The sequence below is a fragment of the Pseudophryne corroboree genome, chromosome 6, assembly GCF_028390025.1.
Source record: "Pseudophryne corroboree isolate aPseCor3 chromosome 6, aPseCor3.hap2, whole genome shotgun sequence".
Classification (NCBI taxonomy): domain Eukaryota; kingdom Metazoa; phylum Chordata; class Amphibia; order Anura; family Myobatrachidae; genus Pseudophryne; species Pseudophryne corroboree.
The window spans coordinates 349,560,331-349,587,057 of NC_086449.1; the positions used below are offsets into that span (position 1 = coordinate 349,560,331).

The 26,727-nt window shown below is 46.6% G+C and overlaps 1 protein-coding gene across 1 annotated transcript in view; it reads left to right on the forward strand.

Annotated features, from left to right (window-relative positions):
- Nucleotides 1–1,665: 1,665 nt before the first annotated feature.
- LOC134934568 (stimulated by retinoic acid gene 6 protein-like) overlaps nt 1,666–26,727 on the forward strand; it is a 140,630-nt gene continuing 115,568 nt past the window's right edge. Inside the window, exons 1-3 of the mRNA XM_063929980.1 lie at nt 1,666–1,746; nt 2,667–2,874; nt 10,194–10,368. Of these exons, the coding sequence (XP_063786050.1) occupies nt 1,666–1,746; nt 2,667–2,874; nt 10,194–10,368 (464 nt within the window). The remainder of the gene's footprint in view (nt 1,747–2,666; nt 2,875–10,193; nt 10,369–26,727) is intronic.

Genomic DNA, 26,727 nt, shown 5'->3' on the forward strand with positions numbered 1-26,727 from the left:
AAATAGATTTTAGGTACCTGGGTGCCTTCCCACGATCCGGAAGGAACATGCAGAGAGAGAGAGCGAGACGGGCGGCACTCCACGGATTCCAAAAAACAGAACAGCTACACAAGCGTAGATTCAACGTTTCAGGTGCACTTTATTGACACCTTTCGTCAGGATACAAACTTAAGTGATAAAAACATGCTTTATATAGATCACAATGCCCAGAACCAAATCACAATCCCCACCTACTTCCGGTCGCGGGCAACGCCGCGTCACACGCCGGCCCGTAACAGGAAGCGGAAAACGTCACCATAGCAACACACCAACGTTGCTAGGTACCTCAGCACGCCGGGCGTCCTGTCAACGGCACGTCCCCGGAAGTGCATGAACCTGCGTCCTCCAATCGGCGGCCGGGAGAGGGGCCCGTTACCAAGGAAACCATTACCAAACATGTTACAGGCCGGCGTGTGACGCGGCGTTGCCCGCGACCGGAAGTAGGTGGGGATTGTGATTTGGTTCTGGGCATTGTGATCTATATAAAGCATGTTTTTATCACTTAAGTTTGTATCCTGACGAAAGGTGTCAATAAAGTGCACCTGAAACGTTGAATCTACGCTTGTGTAGCTGTTCTGTTTTTTGGAATCCGTGGAGTGCCGCCCGTCTCGCTCTCTCTCTCTCGATATATGTATATATATGTATGTATGTATAGATATATGTACAGTATATATAAATGCAGTATATTCTTGTGCATCTCCATTACGAACAGCAGGGCTTGGGAGAACCAGTGTAGCATTGTAGGATGGCTCCAGATTACTATTTGGAGGGAAGAGGTTAGGGTCAGGCTGCGGGTGGGGGGGTTAGGATTAGACTACGTGGGGTGTGAGGGTTAGTATGCACGGGGTAGGAGGGTTAGGGTTATTCTGTGGGGGTGGGAGTGTTAGGGTTAGGCTGCGGGTAGGGGGAGCTAGGGTTAGGCACCCCAAGTTAGGGTTAGGCTGCGGGGGGAGGAATGGTGGTTAGGAGGGATAGGGTTAGTTTACTTAATTAGTAAGAGTTGGAATTTTAATCTAGGGTATACCGCTGTCAGTATTTTGACAGCCAGCATCCCAATCGCTGGGATATTGTATGTAATCCATACGTATATTATATACTGTGTATATATATATATATATATATATATGTGTATATAAATATATATATATATATATATATATACACACACCTCTCCCTCACTAATAATAACCCTTAACCTTAACCCACACTGGGAAATCAGCCCTCATATCCTATCGCTAATACCCTAAGCCAAATCTTGCAAAATTATGAGATGGTGGCTATCGAACTTATGAAATCGCGTGTCTGCATGGGGGGGGGGGGGGAGGGGGAGGTCGGTCGGGGTGTCTGGCACTGACTATTTGCCTAGGGTGCTGAGGAACCTTGCACCGGCCCTGGTGCAAGGTGCTGAAACCATTTGAAATAGTCACCTGTGAAGTGAGTTCAGACACTGCCAGCTTGACTCAGGTGATTGCCCTTATTACACTTTTGGAAAAGCAGCTTCAGAAATAGGAGATGAAACAAAGCGATTCCGCTAAGGATGTCGGACTTGTAAATTAAGATTTTATTCGCTCTGCCAGGATCCAAGGGTTGTCTGCATCTTGAATCGGATGACTACATTTTGTGACTATGCTTGATCCTAGGTTTAAGTCGTACATTGTGTCTTTCTTTCCAACTGACGGAGATCTTAATAGAAGCAAAGAGCTCCTGGTGAGGAAGTTGCTCAAGTGAATTAAAAATAGGTAAAAAGTAACTTGCGCCCTAGCTTCAACTCGGCAGATCCCCAAAAAAGAGAACCACTCCTTTACAGACACAATAGTAATAAAAAGAGGCGATCTCCCAGCTATGCTATATACAAGTTCCAGATTGTTGTGGGATAATTCTTTTTGGAATAAAAAGAGATATTTTTTCACCATTTGCTGTCGCTTGGAGCCATTTTGAGTGGAGGTAACGGAAGTCCGGATACGAACAAGGACTGGAAAAGATACCTTTCAGTGCATATAGGGCTTATCCTAAAGGTAAGCCTGGTGCAGATAGGCCGTGGGTTAGAAGGCTGTTGATATATAAAGTGTGAAAGAAACCTTTATGGGAACGCATCTCATTTAGCACAGGTCAGTCACTAAAAATAAAAAGTGACCTTGGAAGTCATCTGTGGAAATATCAATACCTGCTAATGGATATGTTGTATATTATGTTCTCTGTTTGAGGAACAGGAATACACACGGATGTGGAACTTGTATATAGCATCGCTGGGAGATCGCCTCTTTTTATTACTAAGTTGCTCAAGTGGTACATGACACGACAATGTCTCATCCTTCAATTTCTCCAGCAATTACTGCTGCCAGGAAAAAACTGAGCTTTCCCAAGAGACCCAATGGTGATGCAAATGAGTCAACACAACATTTTGACATTTGGTCGGGTCTAAAAGAATTGTCCAAAATTAGTGGCACCTCTACCATAACTCCATCTGATACGCTAAACATCCAATGAATGGTGGAGGATTAGTTTAATGAGAGTGTACAAATATGCATGTCACAGAGTCCCTTTAACTACTGGAAGGGAAAAAAAAGCAAAATTTGGAGGTTCTTGTACAAACTCATTTTGTATTAATTAATCTGCCCACCCTCCAGTGTGTACTCAGAAAGAGTTTTCAGTACAGCCGGGAACCTTGTCAGCGATCAGCGCAGGAGGTTACTTCCTCAAAATGTGGAAAATTCTATGAGGAAGACCTTTACCAGCAATTACATCAAAGTACGGAGACTGCTGTAATGATGGATTCCAGCGGGGATGAGTTAATATTGAGTGAAGATGATGTAAACATTGATGAGGGCGAGGATGGTAATGATGACACAATCTTGCCACTGTAGAGAGTATTGACAGTACTGTTCGCTTAGTTGCCTTTAGCCCATTGGTAGTTTGTTTGTGGGGGCCCAAACAAACAAAGTACTTCAGCCACAAAAGTGTCAGTCGCTGTTGCTGAAGTACTAAGTTTATTAAACCGTGTATGTGCTTTTTAATATCCAACATAAGTGTGGTTGGGAGGGCCCCAGGCCAATTCCATCTTGCACCGCTCTTCTTTTCTGTTGCTGCTGTGTGGCAATGTTTCATAGATGTTCCACAAACTGCTGTGTGTTTGTGCCACTGCTCTGTCACTTAGTAACCAGCCAGCTCGCTGCAGCCTTTGGCCTAAACCGTGAGATAGTCAAAATTGTCTGGAAATGAATGTTATTGAGGTTAATAATACCGTAGGAACAAAAAAGGCCCAAATTATGTGATTTTATTAAAACATTTATATACATTTTTTTTAAAATACAGATCCAAAATTAAATCCAAAACACGTGTGGCGGTTTTGTCAAAACAAAAAAACATAACATGAAGATAATACAGATCCAAAACCAAAACATGGGGGCCAGCACACATCTCTACTATAAATAGGGAATGCTGGAGAAAAGATGTTTCAATGTTTACTACAGTACATAGAGCCCTTAATCTTTGTTGGTTCACAGATCCCCAGCTATAATGTTCGTATCTCACAGCATATCCAAAATTATATAAAAAGAATAAATAAATAGTGCATCACCATTTTGTCTAAAAATCTAAAAAATGGCTACTTTCATAAATTGCACTCGCAATGTCTAATAGTAACTCACACACATATCCTAGTTAACATTGTCCCTTTGATTTACAATGGACATGTAACAATCCCCACATGTGCATTGTCAGTCCTGAGCCTCCACCAGCTGGTGTCTCGAAGGGGGTAGCAAACTAATAAAATAGTTATTTTGTTAACAGCATGTATATAAATAATCTAACCTGATTTTGGAAGCAAAGCTGGATTATGCTCTGGAGTACATTTATTAGTCAGTATAATATTCACCAATATCACATACATGGTTATTACAGTCTGATGAACATGTGTGTACCTAGCAAGAGTCTGTAAGGTTTCAATCACATACCTACCAACATGACCCTCTCCAGGAGAGACAGAATGCTCTGCTCCTAGACTTCCCTCTTAATTTATGATTACCATTACCTGTTCTGAAACACCTTACTTATCAAGTAACTAGTTCAAGACAGGTGAGGGCACTGTCTCTGGTGCTCATCCCTAACTTAACTAACATCTGTAATCTCTCTCTCTCCCCTGGTGTTTTTCCTTCTCTCTTCAAGCATGCAGTGATTACTCCCATTTTGAAAAAACAAAATTTTGACCCTAACGCTCTCAAACTACCGCCCTATCTCTCAGCTCCCTTGTCTCTCTAAGCTACTTGAGAGACTTGCCTACACTCGACTCACACACTTTCTTAACTCACACACTTTCTTAACTCACACACTTTATTGGACCCACTTCAGTCAGGCTTCCGTACCCAACACTCCGCAGAGGCAGCACTGACTAAAGTGGTTAATGATTTGGTCACTACGAAGTCTAAAGGCCATTACTCACTACTTATTCTTCTAGATCTATCGGCTGCATTTGATACTGTTGACCACTCTCTTCTCATACAAACACTACAATCCCTAGATCTTAAAGACACAGCCCTTTCTTGGTTCCTATCCTACCTATCTAATCGCTCCTTCAGTGTTCGCTTCTCTGAATCTACCTCCTCTTCGCTACCTCTTTTAGTTGGAGTACCGCAAGGCTCAGTCTTGGGTCCTCTGCTTTTCTCTATCTATACCTCATCTCTTGGTAAACTAATCAGCTCTTTTGGATTTCAGTATCATCTGTACGCAGATGATACTCAAATCTACCTATCCTCCCTGATTTGTCCCTATCTGTACTGGGCCGTGTCACTGAATGCCTTTCTGCCATTTCACCTTGGATGACATCTCGCCACCTCAAACTTAATATTTCAAAGACAGAGTTAATTATATTTCACCGGCCAATAGTAGGTACCAACCTGATATCTCTATCACTGTTGAAAACTCGACAGTCTACCCTACCCCACAAGCTCGCTGCCTAGGTGTCATCCTTGACTCTGATCTGTCCTTTGTTCCCAACATTCAATCTGTCACAAGATCATGTTACATACATTTAAAATACATATCCAAAATACGACCATACCTTACGCAAGACACTGCTAAAACTCTAATCCATGCTCTCATTATCTCCTGCATTGATTGATCCTAACTGGTCGCATTGATCCTAACTGGTCTTCCCAAAACGAGACTCTCACCACTACAGTCCATTCTGAATGCAGATGCACGGCTAATCTTCCTCGCTAGATGTTCATCGTCTGCAGATCCACTATGTCAGTCCCTCCATTGGTTACCTGTATTCTACCGTATTCAATATAAAATACTTTTACTCACACACAAGGCCATTAACCAAATGACACCAACGTACATCACTTTGCTTATCTCAAAATATCTCCCAACCCGCCCTCTTCGCTCTTCACAAGACCTGCGTCTCTCATCCACACTCATTACTCGCTCCCACTCACGATTGCAAGACTTTCATCGGGCTGCACCGACTCTGTGGAATGCCCTATCGTGCACAATAAGACTCTCCTCTAGTCTCCAAACCTTCAAGCGTTCCCTGAAAACTCACCTCTTTAGGCAAGCATATCAAATTCCAGAACCGCCCACATAACTTTCATAAACCTTCCTATCATATTGCATCCACTCTGCACAGTCCACACATATCCTCACGTCTTCTCATTCTTCACTCTCCTTTCCTCTCGACCCCGGTTCATAATTGCTGTATGACCATTTCATTCAGCCCACCAAGAACCTTTGCAATCTGGCGGACAACTATGCAATAGATCGCACCTATCCTTGTGTATACATGCCTATTTCCCTATAGATTGTAAGCTTGCGAGCAGGTTCTTCCTACCTCTATGACTGTTTGTTATTACCCAGTTTTGTTGTATCATTGTTATTTCCAATTGTAAAGTGCAACGGAATTTGCAGCGCTATATAAGAAACTATTAATAAATAATAAATAAAATAAATAAATTAAGTGAGAAGTCCAAGAACAGAGCATTTTGTCCCTCCTGGAAAGGGTCATGTTGGGAGGTATGTAAATCACAAGAACATAAAATAACCTATTTATTTCCTTGCAGCTTCCCTTGGCATTACCCTACTGCTAATATTGGGTAGTGAGGAATATGTAATGGAGTCACAAGCTTTAACGTTACACTAGCTCCTGCCTTGTTCCATCTGCTGATGTTTATACAGTATGGTTAGAATTTTAGTTTTTATTTCCAGGTTACATATATTTCCTATAAAGGACATTTTTGTAGCATTTCTATGATGGGTGTCACTTTTAATAAATCTGTCCGCAGTGCCTTTAGCTATCCATTCTGGAAACCTTCTCATTGGTTCACTGCTGATAACACATTACTTGTCCTTTGGGTTTCCCCTGGCTAGGAGCAGTTTGCAGTCACACCTTGTGACCCATTGCGGAGCAGATTGCAGTCACACCTTCTAACCCTTTGCAGCAACAGCAGCCTCAGAGACACTATGGAACTTGTTACCACCTATATACCGTGAGTAGAGTATTTGTACATCATTATTTCCTACATTCATCGAGTGCTTTAAAATGAAGTTACGGTGCACAACTGCAGTTATACATACGTAAATGTGTTCAGTTATATTGTTTGACACTTCAATTTAATGAAATAGAGGTGAAAGTTTTAGCTAGAGGTTGGCATACCCACTACCATGGGATTTGCAGTCTGAGCTGTGTTCTGTGTGCTCGTATTGTAAATCATCAATGATCTCTATCCCACTTTCAGCATACAAAGCATTGTAGTTGTACGTGAAGGATGTAACAAGTGCCAATGAACTGCTGCCTCAGCCAGCAGGACAACCAGCACACAGCTGGGAAAGTGACATACAAGTTGCTGCTGAAGCACTTTTAACTCTAACTGCTTTATACTTTCCTTCAAATTACCGGACACTTTCATTCGCTAAGCTTTTTATGTAAGTAGTTATCCAAAGAACACATTACTGATGACCACTTTTCATATGTGTTTTGTTACTGGGAGAAAAATATCTTGTTACCAGCAGTATATCCCTCTTGTTTTCAATGATATAAAAAATGGAGGAAATACACTTACAAAATAATTTTAAACAAATAAGTTAAAAATAAAAACAGCTTAGAGAAGAGAGGGCTACGGTGAAAAGTGCATTGTTTTTATTCACAAGTATTAAAACATTAAGGCATCTATTTACTAAGCCTTGAATGGAGATATAGTGGATGGTGATGCAGTAACAGCCAATCAGCTCCTAACTGCCATGTTGCAGGGTGTGTTTGAAAAATAACAGGAGCTGATTGGCTGGTACAGTACTTTATCTCCATCCACTTTATCTCCATTCAAGGCTTAAGGGAGGTATACACCGAGCGATGTTCACTTCATTTCTAAGCAATCTGCTTAGAAATTAAGAACACATTGCTCCGTGTGTAGTGTGCCGGCGACAGCAATGCTCGGCCCTGTGCGTCGCTATCGCCGGCTCTAGATTTGACATGCATGCATGCCAAATCTGGCAGATCACTAATGTCACCGCTGGATGAATTGAGTGCCCGACGCCCCCCCGACCCCCCCCCCCCCCCCCCCGCTCAATACACATCGTGCTGTGCTGAGCGGGGGGAGAGATGTGTGCTGATCGGTCTGTGCTAGATTGCTCAGCACATGTCTCCAGGAGAAATCTCCCCTGTGTACCACCCTTTAGTAAATAGACCTATGAATAAAGAAATCAAATTAGGATAAAAAGCCTGAATGCTTCGTATCTTCAGATGTGCAGCTAGATTTCCGTGTGGATCAGATCTAAGTGCAGGCAGAACTGGGCAATCAACTATTTAGAGATATCTCATATGATACCTACTTCAGAATGAGCAATTACAGTTATAGCAATGTGATCAGCACAGGACTAAGGACCATCACTGGGCCTCACATCACCTATTCTCCACTAACTGTACCTTTGATGTCAGGCAGGAGCTGGTGGTGGGCCCAGTGGCTCTTTCCACCCATCACAATCAGTTTCAAACTTTACAGTGTTTCTATAAACATGGATGTATCAACTTTGCTACAAGATGACTCCAGTTTCTTTAACCTATACGGCATTTAAAGGGTTAACATAGATTGCCATGATAATAAACGTTAAAATATTTTCCAAGGGAATAGCAGTCATAAAAACATTTTATGTCAACTCTGAGTTGGTTTTGCTGTTGTTGTAAAGCTGCCTCCCCTCACCCACACACACATACAGACACAAAGTTTTATGTAAAGCTAATTACCTTCTTTACTACCAATATCCTGCGTTAAAAGCCCATCACAGTATGTTCTGTCTATAAAGTGTAGGGCGATGACCACTTCCTGCGCCATGCCTTCTTGTGCAATAATTAAGGTGTGCGTGGATGTAATAAGTGTGCATATTTCTCTATTCATGTGATGCTCACGAATTATACTTGTTTAAATGCTAAGACAGGGCATGTGTTTCTAAGCTATTTTTTACATTCCTCAAATGCTCTCCTATTCTCACTTTAAGGGGTCTTGAGGTTCTCCCAATATAAAAAAAATTTCACATGAACATTTTACGGCATATATAACATTTTTGCTATTGCACGTGATGAAATCATTAACATTTGCCTGGTTTCCCATTTCTGATTACTCTATGAATCTTATTTCCACGGTCCCCTTTTATGTTTTTACATCCCTGGCAGAGGCCACATCTGTAGAAACTAGTTGATACAATATTGCCCATGGTTCTAGATCCTTGCCTTGCGATAGATACATACTAGCTTTTTAGGTATAAGGTTTCCTATGATGGGGTCCTTTGTTAATAGGCCCCAATGCTTCTTTCAAATTTTCTCTATACTCCGGTGTTGGGAATTGAAATTTGTGATAAAGGCCCACTCAAATTTGTTGTCTTTTTGTTCTTTCCTGTTGGTCCGTGATTTTAAGATTGTATCCCTTTCTAAATTCTCCACCTCTTTCAATGCTTCATTTACTTTTTCTGTATTTATATCCGCATGCTTTGAACTTGTCGCACATCTCAATTGCTTGTGATTGGAAGATTTCCTTTTCTCTACGGTTTCTTCTTAATCGTTTTAATTGTCCACAAGGTATTGATTCCAACCAATTATGATGGCAACTTTTTGCTCCTATGTACGTGACCAAATCCGTTGGTTTCAAAACGTTTTCGTGTGGATGTTATCTTTAATATTGACTGTCACATCAAGGAAATTGACTGCGTGGTCACTTTTATTTCCTTAAAGAGAAAAAATATCCACTTAAGGGCATACATTAAGAGTTATACATAAACATGATGGATTATTATTATTATTATTAACATGTTGTGGCTGTTTGAGTGGACAGAGCAGGGGTGACTCCATTTTGTAGGTGTGCCAAGGCCAGTGTCTCCATTTTCCAATGCAAATTTCCTGGCCCCAGCAGACTTAAACTTAGATGACTGCAATCCATGGTCGCGATGGTGATTCAATGCTGTGTCCTTGGGTGCAGCATTTGGATCTCCGATGCCAGCAGAAGGCATCTTTTTACACCTGTGAAACGTAACACCCCTGTTAGACCACTGTGGGATGTATTCAATGTTATATTGTGTTTCTGTATGATTGGGAACAGTGGGAAGTCAATATTGTCAAGTATCAGCTGTTACTAACTCTGCTGAGGCACCTGTGCCGTATACTTTGACAGCTGATCAAATCAGCTGCTTGTGTATATATCTGTATCTATATATACAAATCACTCTGCTTGTGTATATATCTGTGCCGTGATCAGAGAGGAATTGTTTCATTTGGAAACATTCATTTTTTTATTTATTTTTTTGAGACCCTGTATCGAACTGCAGTGTCCAATGGTTCATTAGCAAACATAACATCTGCAGTTCTGACTCAGGAGGATTACAGCCAAATGGATACACCACAGACTTGCCTACCTTCCCAAATTCAGCGGGAGGCTCCCGATTTTTCAATGAGCATCCTGCTGCCCTGCAAACCTTGCCTGCCCTCCCGGTTTTTAAATTAGCCCCCTGTAAATCCGGACTGTGCATGTGCGAGTCCGGAATTGCGGGGGGCGGGGCCTGCACGTAAGAGGTCACAGCCGCGGTAGCCGTCCTGCCTCCTGCTGTGCACACAGAGCCGGGAGCCTGAGCGGAGGCAGGAGAATGACTCGCAGAGCAGCTGGCCTACTGACAGCCAGTGCTCTGCTTCCCTGCTGCTGGCTCCACCCACTACACTCACAGGGCTGCGTGTAACACACAGCCCATCTTACCTCTTCCTGCTCCTCCTCATTTTCCTGCACAGAGCTGCCTCCCTCCACCACACTGTCCCGGCCCCGGCTCCTGCTCTTCACAGGAAGGAGCAGCCATAGCCAGGTGGGTGCTGTATGTGCTGGGGGTTGTATGAGAAAGGGGGGGATGTGTATAATGTGGTCAGGGGAGGGGTGTGTGTGCTGTGCATGATATAATGTTATATGGTACTTTCTGTAATAAGGGGTAGGTGGGGCTGTGCTACCGCGTGTAATATTGGGGGGGGGGGGGGGGGGGATTGTGCTGTGTATAATAAAATGTAATATGGTGCTGTGTAATAAGGGGGAGGGGGGGGGCTGTGTGATATTTAATGTGCTACTGGGTGTAATATTGAGGGGGAGGGGATTGTGCTGTATATAATATAATGTAATATGGTGCTGGCTGTGTACTATCTGTGATATGGGGGAGGAGGGCTGTGTGAAATGTAATGTGCTACTCGGTGTAATATTGGGGGGACTGTATAGGCTGTGCATAATTTAATATAATATCGGTCCGGGTGTACTGGCTGTATTATGGGGGACTGCGACTATGTATAATGTAATGTAATATGGTACTGTGTATAATGGCTGTAATATGAGGGAGTGGGGATTTATATAATGTAATATTGGTCTGTGTGTACTGGCTGTAATATGGGGGACTGGGGCTATGTATAATGTAATGTAATATGGTACTGTATATACTGGCTGTAATATGAGGGAGTGGGGCCAGGGCCTTAGCGAGCTCCGTGCCACTGGAGGCGCAGGGCCACCGGCAACATCCACCTGGCCGCTCCGTGGCACTGTGGGGTCCAGCCCTCCTCCCCCCGCCATCACCGCTACTCTCACCTAGGTAGCCAGGCAGCGCTGCAGCTCCCCCTCCGCTCCCTTCCTATGTGCTGGGAGAGATGACGTCTCTCCCAGCCTGCCCCCAGCCCACCCACATGCCCTGTGCTGCGAAGAGTGCAGCGTAGGGCGGGAAGAGGAGAGGCATGCCGGCTTGTCAGAGGTGAGTCTCTTTCTCTCTCCCACCTGCCATAATGTGTAAATAAGGTGGACTGCCTACCATAATGTGTAAAAAAAAAAAAAAAAGGGGGGGGGGACTGCCTGCCGCACTGTGTAAAAAAAGGGGACTATGCTGCTGTAATGTGTAAAAAAGGGGACTGCCTGCTTAATTTGTAAAAAAGGCGACTCTGCTGCTGTAATGTGTAAAAATAAAAGGGGAACTCTGCCTGCCTAATGTGTGAAAAAGAAAAAGGGGGGCTCTAATGCTGTAATGTGTAAAAAATCGGGACTCTGCTGCCGTAATGTGTAAAATGGAGTTCTGCCTGCCGTAATCTGCAAAAGGGAGCTCTGGGGCCACACCACTTACCCATGAAGCCATGACCCTAACTTTTTGGCGCGCGTGCCTACGGCACGCACTTGCCCACGGCACGCACTTGCCCAGTTTTTTATAGGGGGGCACCGATGCTGTTTCTTGCACACAGTGCTAAAAAAAATAAGAATTTACTCACCGGTAATTCTATTTCTCGTAGTCCGTAGTGGATGCTGGGAACTCCGTAAGGACCATTGGGAATAGACGGGCTCCGCAGGAGACTGGGCACTCTAAAAGAAAGATTAGGTACTATCTGGTGTGCACTGGCTCCTCCCTCTATGCCCCTCCTCCAGACCTCAGTTAAGGAAACTGTGCCCGGAAGAGCTGACACAACAAGGAAAGGATTTGGAATCCAGGGTAAGACTCATACCAGCCACACCAATCACACCGTACAACTTGTGATAACCATACCCAGTTAACAGTATGAACAACAACTGAGCCTCCGTAACAGATGGCTCATAACAATAACCCTTTAGTTAAGCAATAACTATATACATGTATTGCAGAGCGTCCGCACTTGGGACGGGCGCCCAGCATCCACTACGGACTACGAGAAATAGAATTACCGGTGAGTAAATTCTTATTTTCTCTGACGTCCTAGTGGATGCTGGGAACTCCGTAAGGACCATGGGGATTATACCAAAGCTCCCAAACGGGCGGGAGAGTGCGGATGACTCTGCAGCACCGCATGAGCAAACTCAAGGTCCTCCTCAGCCAGGGTATCAAACTTGTAGAACTTAGCAAACTTGTTTGACCCCGACCAAGTAGCAGCTCGGCAAAGCTGTAAAGCCGAGACCCCTCGGGCAGCCGCCCAAGAAGAGCCCACCTTCCTTGTGGAATGGGCTTTCACCATTTTGGATGCGGCAATCCAGCCGCAGAGTGAACCAGCTGAATCGTGCTATAGATCCAGCGAACAACAGTCTGCTTCGAAGCAGGAGCGCCATCCTTGTTGGCTGCATACAGAATAAACAGCGAGTCAGACTTTCTGACTCCCGCCTTTCTGGAAACATAAATTTTCAAAGCCCGGACTACGTCCAGCAACTTGGAATCCTCCAAGTCCCTAGTAGCCGCAGGCACCACAATAGGCTGGTTCAAATGAAACGATGATACCACCCTAGGAAGAAATTGGGGACGAGTCCTCAATTCTGCCCTGTCCATATGGAAGATCAGATAAGGGTTTTTACATGACAAAACCGCCAATACTGACACACGCCTAGCCGAAGCTAAGGCCAATAGCATGACCACTTTCCACGTGAGATATTTTAGCTCCATGGTCTTAAGTGGCTCAAACCAGTGGGATTTTAGGAAATCCAACACAACGTTAAGATCCCAAGGTGCCACCGGTGGCACAAAAGGAGGCTGAATATGCAGCACCCCCGGAACAACGTCTGAACTTCAGGCCGTGAAGCCAGTTCATTTTTAGAGAAAATGTATAGGGCCGAAATCTTGACCTTTATGGATCCTAATTTTAGGCCCATAGTCACTCCTGACTGTAGGAAGTGCAGGAATCGACCCCGCTGTAATTCCTCTGTAGGGCCTTCCCGGCCTCACACCAAGCAACCTATTTTCGCCATATACAGTGAAAAAGTCTTGCTGTCACGTCTTTCCTAGCCTTTATCAGCGTAGGAATAACTGCATCCGGAATGCCCTTTTCCGCTAGGATCCGGCGTTCAACCGCCATGCCGTCAAATGCAGCCGCGGTAAATTTTGGAACAGACAGGGCCCCTGTTGCAACATGTCCTGTCTGAGAGGCAGAAGCCCTGAGTCCTCTGAGAGCATTTCCTGCAGCTCCGGGTACCAAGTCCTTCTTGGCCAATTCAGAGCAAAGAATATTGTTTACACTCCTCCTTTTATTACAATTCTCAGCCCTTGGGTATGAGAGGAAGAGGAGGGAATACAGAGACCGACTGGAACACCCATGGTGTTACTAGTGCGACCACAGCTATCACCTGAGGGTCCCTTGACCCGGCGTAAAACCTTTTTTAGCTTTTTATTGAGGTGGGACGCCATCTAGTCCACCTTAGGCAGTTCCCATCAATTTGCAAACTGCGTGAAGACTTCCTGATGAAGTCCCCACTTTCCCGGGTGGAGGTCGTGCCTGCTGAGGAAGTCTGCTTCCCAGTTGTCCACTCCCGGAATGAACACTGCTGACAGTGCGCTTACTTGATTCTCCGCCCAGCGAAGAATTCTGGTGGCTTCTACTCTCGCCACCCTGCTCCTTGTGCCACCTTGGCGGTTTACATGAACCCCTGTGGTCTGACTGGATCAGAACCGGTTGGTCGCGAAGCAGGATCTCCGCTTGACTTAGGGCGTTGTATATGGCCCTTAGTTCCAGGATATGGGTGTGAAGGCAAGTCTGTTGACTTGACCACAGACCTTGGAAATTTCTTCCCTGAGTAACTGCCCCCCACCCTCGGAGGCTTGCATCCGTGGTCACCAGGATCCAGTCCTGAATGCCGAATCTGTGGCCCTCGAGAAGGTGAGCACTCTGCAGCCACCACAGGAGAGACACCCTGGCCCTGGGGGATAGGGTGATTAACCAATGCCTCTGAAGAGGTGATCCGGACCACTTGTCCAGTAAGTCCCATTGGAAAGTCCTCGCATGGAACCTGCCTAATGGGATGGCCTCGTATGATGCCACCATCCTTCCCAAAACTCGAGTGCAGTGATGCACTTACACCTGTTTTGGTTTTAATAGATTCCTGACCAGTGTCATGAGCTCCTGAGCTCTCTCTATCGGGAGATAAACCCTTTTCTGGTCTGTGTCTAGGATCGTGCCTAGGAGAGGCAGATGAGCTGTAGGAACCAACTGCGACTTTGGAATATATAGAATCCAGCCGTGTTGCCGTTACACTTCCAGAGAAAGTGATACGCTGTTCAGCAACTGCTCTCTTGATCTCGCTTTTATGAGGAGATCGTCCAAGTACGTGATAATAGTGACACCTTGCTTCCGCAAGAGCACAATCATATCCGCCATTACCATGGTGAATATTCTCGGGGCCGTGGAGAGACCAAACGGCAACAACTGAAATTGGTAATGACAATACCGTACCGCAATTCTGAGGTACGCCTAATGAGGTGGATAAATGGGGACCTGAAGGTATGCATCCCTTATGTCCCGATTCACAATAAAGTCTCCCCCTTTTTAGGCTTGCACTGACCGCTCTTAGCGATTCCATCGTGAACTTGAACCTTCTCAGGTATATGTTCAGGGATTTTTAATTCAATATGGGTCTGACCGAACCGTCTGGTTTCGGGATTACAACACGGTCTAATAATAACACCCTCTTATTGAAGGAGGGGACCCTTGACCACCACTTGTTAAAGATACAATTTGTGAATTGCAGTTAACACTGGCTCCCTCTCTTGGGGGGAAGCCCGCAGGGCTGTCGGTGAGGGGGCATCTTCTCACAGCCCAGCTTGTATCCCTGAGACACAATATCTATTGCCCAGGGATCGAACAGGGAGTGAACCCACTTGTGGCTGAACTTACGAAGGCGTGTCCCCACCGGGCCTAGCTCCGCCTGTGGAGCCCCAGCGACATTGGTGGATTTTTGTAGGGGCCGGGGAGGACTTCTGTTCCTGGGAACTAGCTGCCCGGCTCTGACAAGAAAGGACGCACCTCAGACTTTCTTGTTTCTTTATTCGAAAGGCTGCATTTAATAATGTCGTGCTTTCTTAGGCTGTGCAGGAATATAAGGCAAACTAGCAGAATTACCAGCTATAGCTGAGGAGACCAGGCCCGAGAACCCTTCTCCACACAATCCTCAGCCTTCCATATGCCTCTTAAGTCGGCATCATCTGTCCAATGCATATTCTACAGGACACGTCAAACAGAGATCGACAAAGCTTTGACTCTAGGACCCAGTATACTCATGTCTCTTTGGGCATGCTTTATAACTATATATCTATCACTTAAGACAGCATCTTTAATATATTTATATTGCATACTAGGGTCTCATCTCTGCTGATAAGGTACCTGTCCACGCTGCCACAGCGCTATAAACCCATGCCGACACCATCGCCGGTCTGGGTAGCATACTAGAATGTGCACGCTATCTGCAGGTTCCCTGAGAATAGCAAGTGCTACCGTCTGGGCAAACAGGACTCCCCAGGGGAAGATTCTCAACATATCCTGGCCCTAGTGGGGAAAGGATACAGCCTGAGAATTCTCTTGTGGGAAGCTGCCGTCTCTTGTCTGGAGATTCCCGCTCTTTTTCCTCATGAGAGGAGGGAAATTTACCTCAGCATTCTTCCCCTTAAACATGTGTACTCTCGTGTCAGGGACAGATGAGTCATCAGTGATATGCAAATCATCTTTTATTACAATAATCATATATTGAATACCTTCTAGCCATCTTGGCTGTAACTTTGCATTATCTTAGTCGACAGTGGAGTTAAACTCCATGTCGATACCAGTGTTTGTTATTATGGATAGTGAGCATTGAGAGACTCTGAAAGTCTCTGTGACATAGGGACAGACCTGGGTAGATTTCCTGTCTGTTCCCTAACCTTATGTGCAATAAATTCACCTTAGCACTTACACATATCCAAACAGGTGTCGGCGTTGTCGACGGAGACACCCTCTCACACACATATCCGCTATATCACCTCCTTAGAGGAGCCTTTTACCTCAGACATGTCGACACACCACACACACAGGGGATGCTCTATTTGAGGACAGTTCCCCCACAAGGCCCTTTGGAGAGACAGAGAGAGAGTATGCCAGCACACACCCCAGCGCTATATAACCCAGGGATTACACTACAACTCAGTGTTTACCCAGTAGCTGCTGTATATACAAATTTTGCGCCTAAATTTATGTGCCCCCCCCCCCTCTCTTTTCACCCTTTGTGTACCAGGATACTGCCGGGGAGAGCCTGGGGAGCTTCCTTCCAGCTGAGCTGTGAAGAGAAAATGGCACTGGTTTGCTGAGGAAGAAGGCCCGGCCCCCTCAGCGGCGGGCTTCTGTCCTGTTTCTGACTAAAAATGGCGGGGGTTTTACACATATACAGTTTTCCAGACTGTATTATGTGTATATATTGCCAAAAGGTATACTTATTGCTGCCCAGGGCGCCCCCCCCCCCCCCCCCCCCCCCAGCGCCCTGCACCCTACAGTGACCGGAGTGTGTGGTGTGCAGTGGGAGCAATGGCGCACAGCTGCAGTGCTGTGCGCTACCTTAATGAAGACCGGAGTCTTCTGCCGCCGATTTTATCTCCTTCTTCTGTCTTCTGGCTCTGCAAGGGGGACGGCGGCGCGGCTCCGGGAACGGACGATCGAGGTCAGGCCCTGTGTTCGAACCCTCTGGAGCTAATGGTGTCCAGTAGCCTAAGAAGCACAAGCTAGCTTCACGCAGGTAGGTTTGCTTCTCTCCCCTCAGTCCCACGTAGCAGTGAGTCTGTTGCCAGCAGATCTCACTGAAAATAAAAAAACCTAACAAATACTTTCTTTCTAGCAAGCTCAGGAGAGCCCACTAGGTGCATCCAGCTCTGGCCGGGCACAGATTCTAACTGAGGTCTGGAGGAGGGGCATAGAGGGAGGAGCCAGTGCACACCAGATAGTACCTAATCTTTCTTTTAGAGTGCCCAGTCTCCTGCGGAGCCCGTCTATTCTCCATGGTCCTTACGGAGTTCCCAGCATCCACTAGGACGTCAGAGAAAAATGTCTAGTTAAGGCAGTGACTGGGGCTATGTATAATGTAATGTTAAGTGGTACTGGGTACAATATGGGGAGGGGGGCTATGTATAATATAATGTATTATGGTGCTGTGTGTACTGGGTGTAATGTGTAATATACTGTCCGTTTCTTCTCAGAAATGTGCAAGGTATCATAATTTAGTTCACCTGTAAGCTGTATTATTACTTTAGTGTACCTATAGTATTACCCTTTTTTTTTGTGCTGCTTTTAGTACTGATTTTCACCTGCCATTGCAGGACACATCCCGAAGTGGCAATAAATACGCCTATAGCAGTGACGTGCGGTGAGGTCAGGGCCTAGGGAGGCACTGCAGCTAAACACCCCCCCCCCACCCCCCCGGAAAAAAAAAAAGTGCAGTCCCCCCACACCACTAAAACCAGCACCAGGCAGAACCAGCCAGGGGGGATAATGCCATAGCAGGGGAGACACTCAGTGTGGGGTCCCCCTGCCATGCCATTAAACACCCCCCAAACCAGTCAGCCCAGGGCTGGAATTCCTCGGAAAGTGGGGCCCCCAAAAAATCTAAATGGGGTCCCCCTCCCGAGCAACAACCAGCACTGGGCTGATAGCCCAGTGCTATGCCCCGCACCCATGGTGGCGGTGGGTGCGGGGTTCATTGTATGCTAATACTGTTCTTTACAGGTGGCCTACAGATCCCAGCAAGCCTGCCCCAGCATGCTGGCACTTGGAGAACCACAAGTGCCAGCATGCCCGGACATAAAGGGCCCGCTGGCACCTGTAGTCCATCTGCAAAGAATAGTAATATTGTTCTTTACAGGTGGCCTACAGGTCCTAGCAAGCCTGCCCCAGCATGCTGGCACTTGGAGAACCACAAGTGCCAGCATGCCCGGACATAAAGGGCCCGCTGGCACCTGTAGTCCACCTGTAAAGAAAATATTGGGGGGAAAAACGACACATTCTTTAAAAAATCCTTTATTAAACTGGGTCTTCACCTGGGGGCGGCGGCCTTTAAGCTCTTTTGCATGGCCGCCGCCTTCCCAGGGCTTCCGGCGTCTTCACCTGGGGGGGCGCCACCTCCCCAGGGTTTCTGGGGTCTTCCTCCGGCGTCTTCACGTGGTGGGCGGCGGCTGCTAAGCTCTTTTGCATAGCCGCCGCCCATCCAGGACTTCCACGACGTCTTCACCTGGGAGGCCGCCGCCTTCCCAGGACTTCCAGCATCTTCACCTGGTGGGCGGCGGCTGCTAAGCTCTTTTGCATAGCCGCCGCCCATCCAGGACTTCCACGGCGTCTTCAGGAGCTCTTCTCCGCTCCTCCTCCGCCGTCGGACTGTGACAGCCGCTGCCTCGCGCTGACTTATATAAGTCAGTGGGAGGGGGCGGGGCGATGACGCGGCGAACCATGATTGGCTCGCGGCGGCCATCTTGAATTTCAAAAATGACGCTGAGGCGCCATTTTTGAAATGGGTACCGCTTCCGCTGCCAAACTCTGCACAAGGGGTCTGAATGCCGCGTCCCGCCGCCGCTACCGCCGCCCGCCTCTCCGCCGCCAGCACCTCCGCCGCCCGGCCCGCCGCATCCCGCATCTCCGCCGCCCGCACCTCCGCTGGTACCGACGCTCACGCAGTGATTGACAGCGGATCCAGTGACGGATCCGCTGGCCAATCACTGTGCCTTCACTCACAGGGACGTGCTTTCATAGGTTGAAAGCACGTCCCTGTTGGAAAGCGGCACCACTAATGGTGCCGCTTTCCCATGTTATTTCAATGGGCTTTTCCTGCCCATTGCTAGGCCCCGCCCGCGCCCGCCCCCCGCTCCCCATACCTTTCCTAATCACTACGGGAGGCACCACGATCGGTGCCTCCCAAACTGATTTTCACACACATTAATGATAGGTAAAATAATAAAGAAGATACTTATGTGTCATAAGTATCTTCTTTGTATTATTTTACTCATTAATGACAGGGGAGGCACTGCCTTCCCTGCCTCCCCTGACTGCACGTCCCTGGCCTATAGGTAGTCCTCAACGCGCACTTTGGGTGAAGCATGACATTGTTCATCTCTATTCACGTGGTTAACCTTTGTTCTGTCTTGAAACTGCATCATACTTGACTACTTTTGAAAACTAGTTTCAGGGAGATTCCAGGCGGCAGCAGAATACGCCGCACAAAGCGCGATGCGCCGTTGAAGGGGGGCTTCAACGGAGCGGCGCGCTTTGTGCGGCGTATTCTGCTGCCGCCTGGAATCTCCCTGAAACTAGTTTTTAAAAGTAGGCAAGTATGGTTGTAAGTCACATCATGCAGCAGTGCCGAGTGCTGGCCCTGCACGATGTCATGTAGGAGGCGGGGCTTATAGTAGGAGGAAGTAGTGCTGCACAGCTCACAGAGCAGGCTGGGCTACAGGGGGCCATCTCTAAACGCTGCCCGATCGGAGCTGAACTCCGATCGTGGCAGCCAGCCCAGTGGAGGGGGTAACTCAGCCCACTGAGGAGGCAGCGGACCAGCCAACCATGAAGTGGTCCGGTCTCCCGGCCTCCCAATTCGCCCCTGCGTGCTACTATGGAAACAGGCAGCTAGCTGTGAGCAGCCAGACTGTCAATCAATGCTTTCCCCATTGACTTTAATGGTGGGAACCACTAGGTCATCCTATGCACTTCGAGCACTGCTTGAAATGCTATCAATCGACACCCACAGTCCAGGGGTACTGGGAATAGCCCCAGGCTTCAGCCAGGCCTTGGGTGCCCTGAAGGGGGGACCCCTTTTATTAGGGGTCCCCATTTCTCCAAGAATCCCTGGCCTGGGCTGACTAGTTAGGGGGGATGAATGCGTCGGCCACAGGACCCCATGAAGTGTGTCTCCTAACTGTGGCATTACTTCCCTGACTAGTGGAGTCCAGTGCTGGTTCAAAAAAATGTGGGAAGAACCCTATGTCATTCCCCCTACATATTTATTGAACCAGGGCCGGCTCGAAAAGACCAGTGCTGGTTTAATAAATACAGGGGAACACTAAACAATTTTTTTCCTGTATTTTTGAGCCAGGGTTGGCTCAAAGAGTTTGGGGCTGGTTATGCTTGTGGTAGGGGACCCCAGGCCATCTTTTCCTGTTTTAATAACACGTTCTTTAACACAGAGAAGCATGCACAGATAACATGGATCACAAGGATCACACTGATCTGTGCAGGTTTCTCTAAACACACTGCTCAGCGGGACCCCTATTTCTATAGCATATTTTGGTCAGAGTTTGCAACACGATTTTAGGAAAATTACTGTGTTTCAGTGTTTCCAATGGAAAGTACATCCAAGTTTGGCCGGTGGTGTATTTTCCTGTATTTGCAGGACAACCCGTCTTTTGAAATTCTATTCAAGCCAAGACTCTCATGTATTGACTTTGGTAAATTCCTGTGTTTGTAAAAATAGCCAAACACGCCCATGTTTGCTAAATTGGGCGGACACAGAGCTTAGTAAAATTACCCCCTTAGACTGTCAACATTCGGAACTGGACAACATTTTCTGACTGTTATACCATTCCCACTGTTTCAATTAGTCAAAAATAGGTTGGCTTATGATAACCTTACTGTAGGTCATTGTGATAGTAGTAACTACAGAGTATTTAATCAGTGACTGAAAACAATGCCCTTCAGATACCTGTATTTAAAAAGAAACTCCTACATACAAACTACCATTGTGTGAGCTGATTCATTATCAAGGCTATTTATTCACTAGATACTGTAGTTGCCGGGCATGATTAACAATGGGGCAGAAGGGACAACAGCTCCAGGCTTCCACATACAAATAGGCCATCTTCATGACCGCATGATGACGACCAGCCTTCAGTTGGACACATGGCTGTGTATTTGTATGTTCCTCACAAAATTATGCAATTGTTATACTTTCACATATTCAGGGAAATTGTGGGACCGCTGCAGCTCCTCTTCTCAGCCCAGCATATGCTGCTGTATGCTGGGCTGCAGTGTGGCCAGGGAAGTGCTTAAATTACAACTTTTTCTGTATTGTTTTCTAAGGGTGCATGGCCATGCCTCCTGTGATTAGGCTATGCCCCCTGAAAAGGACCTGGGCCCAGCCAGGCTCTCTACTGCCCTGAATGGAAGGCATGCCATGCTCCTGTGAGTGGGTGCTTCTCGTGCTAGACACGCCTCTAAAGAGGTGTGGCCATGCCCCAGCATGCTGTGGTCACATCCCCTCCAGGGGGAGCGTGGGGGCCCAGGAACGGGGCCATAGTTGCCAATTCAGCTTATAACAAGCGGAACTGGGCTTCTTTTTTTTTTCAAGTTGCTTTATTTTTTTGATGGTTGCTAGTTGCTTGTTTTTGGGCTTATTATTTCTTTTGGGCTTATTATTTCTTTTGATGGCACAGACCATCAGAAGTAGTCATTCATCCATTCATTCAACACAGATCCACACAAAGACATAGGTGAGAAGCTGTGGATGAATAGATGAATTTGGGGGGTCTTAAATTGTGTCAAATGGCTGCATTTTTCTAAAACAATGGAAAAATTATAGTAAGCAAGTTCTTTTCTGCAAACTAAGGAGATTACTCAGAGTTGGTTGCAGATTTTGCTATTTTATCAAAATTTGCAACCCCCAAAATCGCACAGGGCAAGGCCACCCAGCATGTGTGGTGCCTCCCCGTGATGCGATCGCAATTCAAAAAGAGGTTGACCCCTGCCTATGCAGCATAACTGCATAAGCAGGGGCACCGCCGCCATGTTTCCAATCGCATGAAACGCAGGCGACATCATTGGCCGGCCCCGAAAATGGCCATGACACACCTGCATTTCCCGTGGCACTCCCCCCTAATGCCGTAACACTGCTCTCGGACACCCGTCGCCTGTCGATTATGATGTGATCGCATCATGATAGCATACGCAGCTATCATGATGCGATCTAATCTTCCTGCAAGGCTAATCTTCCTCGCCAGACGTTCTTCATCTGCTGATCCGCTCTGTCAGTCCCTCCATTGGTTACCGGTATTCTACCGTGTCAAATATAAAATACTTTTACTTACATACAAGGCTATTAACCAAACTGCACCATCATACATCTCCTCACTCATCTCAAAATATCTCCCTACCAGACCTCTCCGCTCTGCACAAGATCTGCGTCTCTCATCCACATGTATTACCTGTTCCCACTCAAAATTACAGGACTTTACCCGGGCTTCACCCACTCTGTGGAATGCACACCCACGCACAATAAGACTCTAGTCTCCAAACCAGAGCCGGCCCTAACCAATATGATGCCCTAGGCAAGATTTTGGCTGGTGCCCCCTAGCACCACCGCTGGTTCCGCCTCTGACCTTGCACCTCTTTCCCAGCACCATCACCCCTCACCCATAGCAGTCCTTATTTTGGTGTTTGTATCCCCTAAATTTTAAATAGGAACAGTTCACACATTCGGCGCACAGCCCAAAAAGGGGTGTGTTTTTGCTGGGAAGGGGCATGGCCACACAATAGTAACCCCAATTCAAATTACGCCACACAGTACTGCAACTTTATTCACATTTGATCATGCGATAGTGTCCATAACTCACATTACATCCCACAGTAGTACCACTTTACCTTATAAACGTTACTCCTCACAGTAGAGCCCCTTATTCACATTACACCACACTGAATTGCTCCATATTCAAATTACACCACACCCTATTGCTCTTTATTCACATTAGACGACACAGTAGTGCCCTTTCTATACGCAATGCCACATAGTAGAGCACCTTATGCACATAATGCCACACATTAGTAATGCATTTATACACATGATTCCACACGTAATCCCCCTTACACATATGACACACATTATTAATGTCCTTATAAACATAATGCGCCTTACACATTATGACAACCTTTATTAATGCCCTTTTACACATAATGTCCCTTACACATATGCCGCACATTAATGCCCTTATACAAATAATGACAACACATTGTGCCCCCTACACATTTGCTGCACATTATTAGTGCCCCTATACACATAATGACACACATACAGTAGTACCCTGTTACACATATGTCGCACATTATTAATGCCCTTATACACATAATGACACACATAGTGCCCCTTACACATATGTTGCACATTATTAATGCATTTTTACATGACACACATAATGCTCCTTACACATATTCCGAACACTACTGCACAACCAACACACACACACACACACACACACACACACACACACACACACACACACACACACACACACACACACACACTCACTCACTCAGCACTCACACTGCCTCTAAAACTGTGACCTCTGCCTCTGCTTGGATACAGATATAGATGTGTCCTCATAAACCTTGCCTCAATGCTAACATCTGGCACCTTTTTTTGATGAAAATGCATCTTATTTGCATTGCTATGTGGCTAGGATGCACAAGCAGCTTCTGCTGAATAAAATGATGTGCAGCATGCCTATATACTGTGTGAGACTGTGGCTGTATCTGCATATGAAATGCTACACACAGAATATAGGCATGTTGCATATCATTTTAATCAGCAGAAGCTGCTGATGCCCCTAGGCATATCAAATGCCCTAGGCAATTGCCTAGTTTGCCTATGCCTATGGCCGGCTCTGCTCCAAACCTTTAAATGTTCCCTGAAAACTCATCTCTTCAGACAAGCCTACCAAATTTCAGACCCACACACATAACCTTCAGTGCTTCCCTATCACGTTACATCCCCTCTGTACAGTCCACATAAACTCACAGTTTGTCTTCCAACATTGCTGGGTGATCATTAGAGATGAGCGCCTGAAATTTTTCGGGTTTTGTGTTTTGGTTTTGGGTTCGGTTCCGCGGCCGTGTTTTGGGTTCGAACGCGTTTTGGCAAAACCTCACCGAATTATTTTTGTCGGATTCGGGTGTGTTTTGGATTCGGGTGTTTTTTTCCAAAAACACTAAAAAACAGCTTAAATCATAGAATTTGGGGGTCATTTTGATCCCAAAGTATTATTAACCTCAAAAACCATAATTTACACTCATTTTCAGTCTATTCTGAATACCTCACACCTCACAATATTATTTTTAGTCCTAAAATTTGCACCGAGGTCGCTGTGTGAGTAAGATAAGCGACCCTAGTGGCCGACACAAACACCGGGCCCATCTAGGAGTGGCACTGCAGTGTCACGCAGGATGTCCCTTCCAAAAAACCCTCCCCAAACAGCACATGACGCAAAGAAAAAAAGAGGCGCAATGAGGTAGCTGTGTGAGTAAGATTAGCGACCCTAGTGGCCGACACAAACACCGGGCCCATCTAGGAGTGGCACTGCAGTGTCACGCAGGATGGCCCTTCCAAAAAACCCTCCCCAAACAGCACATGACGCAAAGAAAAAAAGAGGCGCAATGAGGTAGCTGACTGTGTGAGTAAGATTAGCGACCCTAGTGGCCGACACAAACACCGGGCCCATCTAGGAGTGGCACTGCAGTGTCACGCAGGATGGCCCTTCCAAAAAACCCTCCCCAAACAGCACATGACGCAAAGAAAAAAAGAGGCGCAATGAGGTAGCTGACTGTGTGAGTAAGATTAGCGACCCTAGTGGCCGACACAAACACCGGGCCCATCTAGGAGTGGCACTGCAGTGTCACGCAGGATGTCCCTTCCAAAAAACCCTCCCCAAACAGCACATGACGCAAAGAAAAAAAGAGGCGCAATGAGGTAGCTGTGTGAGTAAGATTAGCGACCCTAGTGGCCGACACAAACACCGGGCCCATCTAGGAGTGGCACTGCAGTGTCACGCAGGATGTCCCTTCCAAAAAACCCTCCCCAAACAGCACATGACGCAAAGAAAAAAAGAGGCGCAATGAGGTAGCTGACTGTGTGAGTAAGATTAGCGACCCTAGTGGCCGACACAAACACCGGGCCCATTTAGGAGTGGCACTGCAGTGTCACGCAGGATGTCCCTTCCAAAAAACCCTCCCCAATCAGCACATGATGCAAAGAAAAAGAAAAGAAAAAAGAGGTGCAAGATGGAATTATCCTTGGGCCCTCCCACCCACCCTTATGTTGTATAAACAAAACAGGACATGCACACTTTAACCAACCCATCATTTCAGTGACAGGGTCTGCCACACGACTGTGACTGATATGACGGGTTGGTTTGGACCCCCCCCAAAAAAGAAGCAATTAATCTCTCCTTGCACAAACTGGCTCTACAGAGGCAAGATGTCCACCTCATCTTCACCCTCCGATATATCACCGTGTACATCCCCCTCCTCACAGATTATCAATTCGTCCCCACTGGAATCCACCATCTCAGCTCCCTGTGTACTTTGTGGAGGCAATTGCTGCTGGTCAATGTCTCCGCGGAGGAATTGATTATAATTCATTTTAATGAACATCATCTTCTCCACATTTTCTGGATGTAACCTCGTACGCCGATTGCTGACAAGGTGAGCGGCGGCACTAAACACTCTTTCGGAGTACACACTTGTGGGAGGGCAACTTAGGTAGAATAAAGCCAGTTTGTGCAAGGGCCTCCAAATTGCCTCTTTTTCCTGCCAGTATAAGTACGGACTGTGTGACGTGCCTACTTGGATGCGGTCACTCATATAATCCTCCACCATTCTATCAATGTTGAGAGAATCATATGCAGTGACAGTAGACGACATGTCCGTAATCGTTGTCAGGTCCTTCAGTCCGGACCAGATGTCAGCATCAGCAGTCGCTCCAGACTGCCCTGCATCACCGCCAGCGGGTGGGCTCGGAATTCTGAGCCTTTTCCTCGCACCCCCAGTTGCGGGAGAATGTGAAGGAGGAGATGTTGACAGGTCGCGTTCCGCTTGACTTGACAATTTTGTCACCAGCAGGTCTTTCAACCCCAGCAGACCTGTGTCTGCCGGAAAGAGAGATCCAAGGTAGGCTTTAAATCTAGGATCGAGCACGGTGGCCAAAATGTAGTGCTCTGATTTCAACAGATTGACCACCCGTGAATCCTTGTTAAGCGAATTAAGGGCTGCATCCACAAGTCCCACATGCCTAGCGGAATCGCTCCCTTTTAGCTCCTTCTTCAATGCCTCCAGCTTCTTCTGCAAAAGCCTGATGAGGGGAATGACCTGACTCAGGCTGGCAGTGTCTGAACTGACTTCACGTGTGGCAAGTTCAAAGGGCATCAGAACCTTGCACAACGTTGAAATCATTCTCCACTGCACTTGAGACAGGTGCATTCCATCTCCTATATCGTGCTCAATTGTATAGGCTTGAATGGCCTTTTGCTGCTCCTCCAACCTCTGAAGCATATAGAGGGTTGAATTCCACCTCGTTACCACTTCTTGCTTCAGATGATGGCAGGGCAGGTTCAGTAGTTTTTGGTGGTGCTCCAGTCTTCTGTACGTGGTGCCTGTACGCCGAAAGTGTCCCGCAATTTTTCTGGCCACCGACAGCATCTCTTGCACGCCCCTGT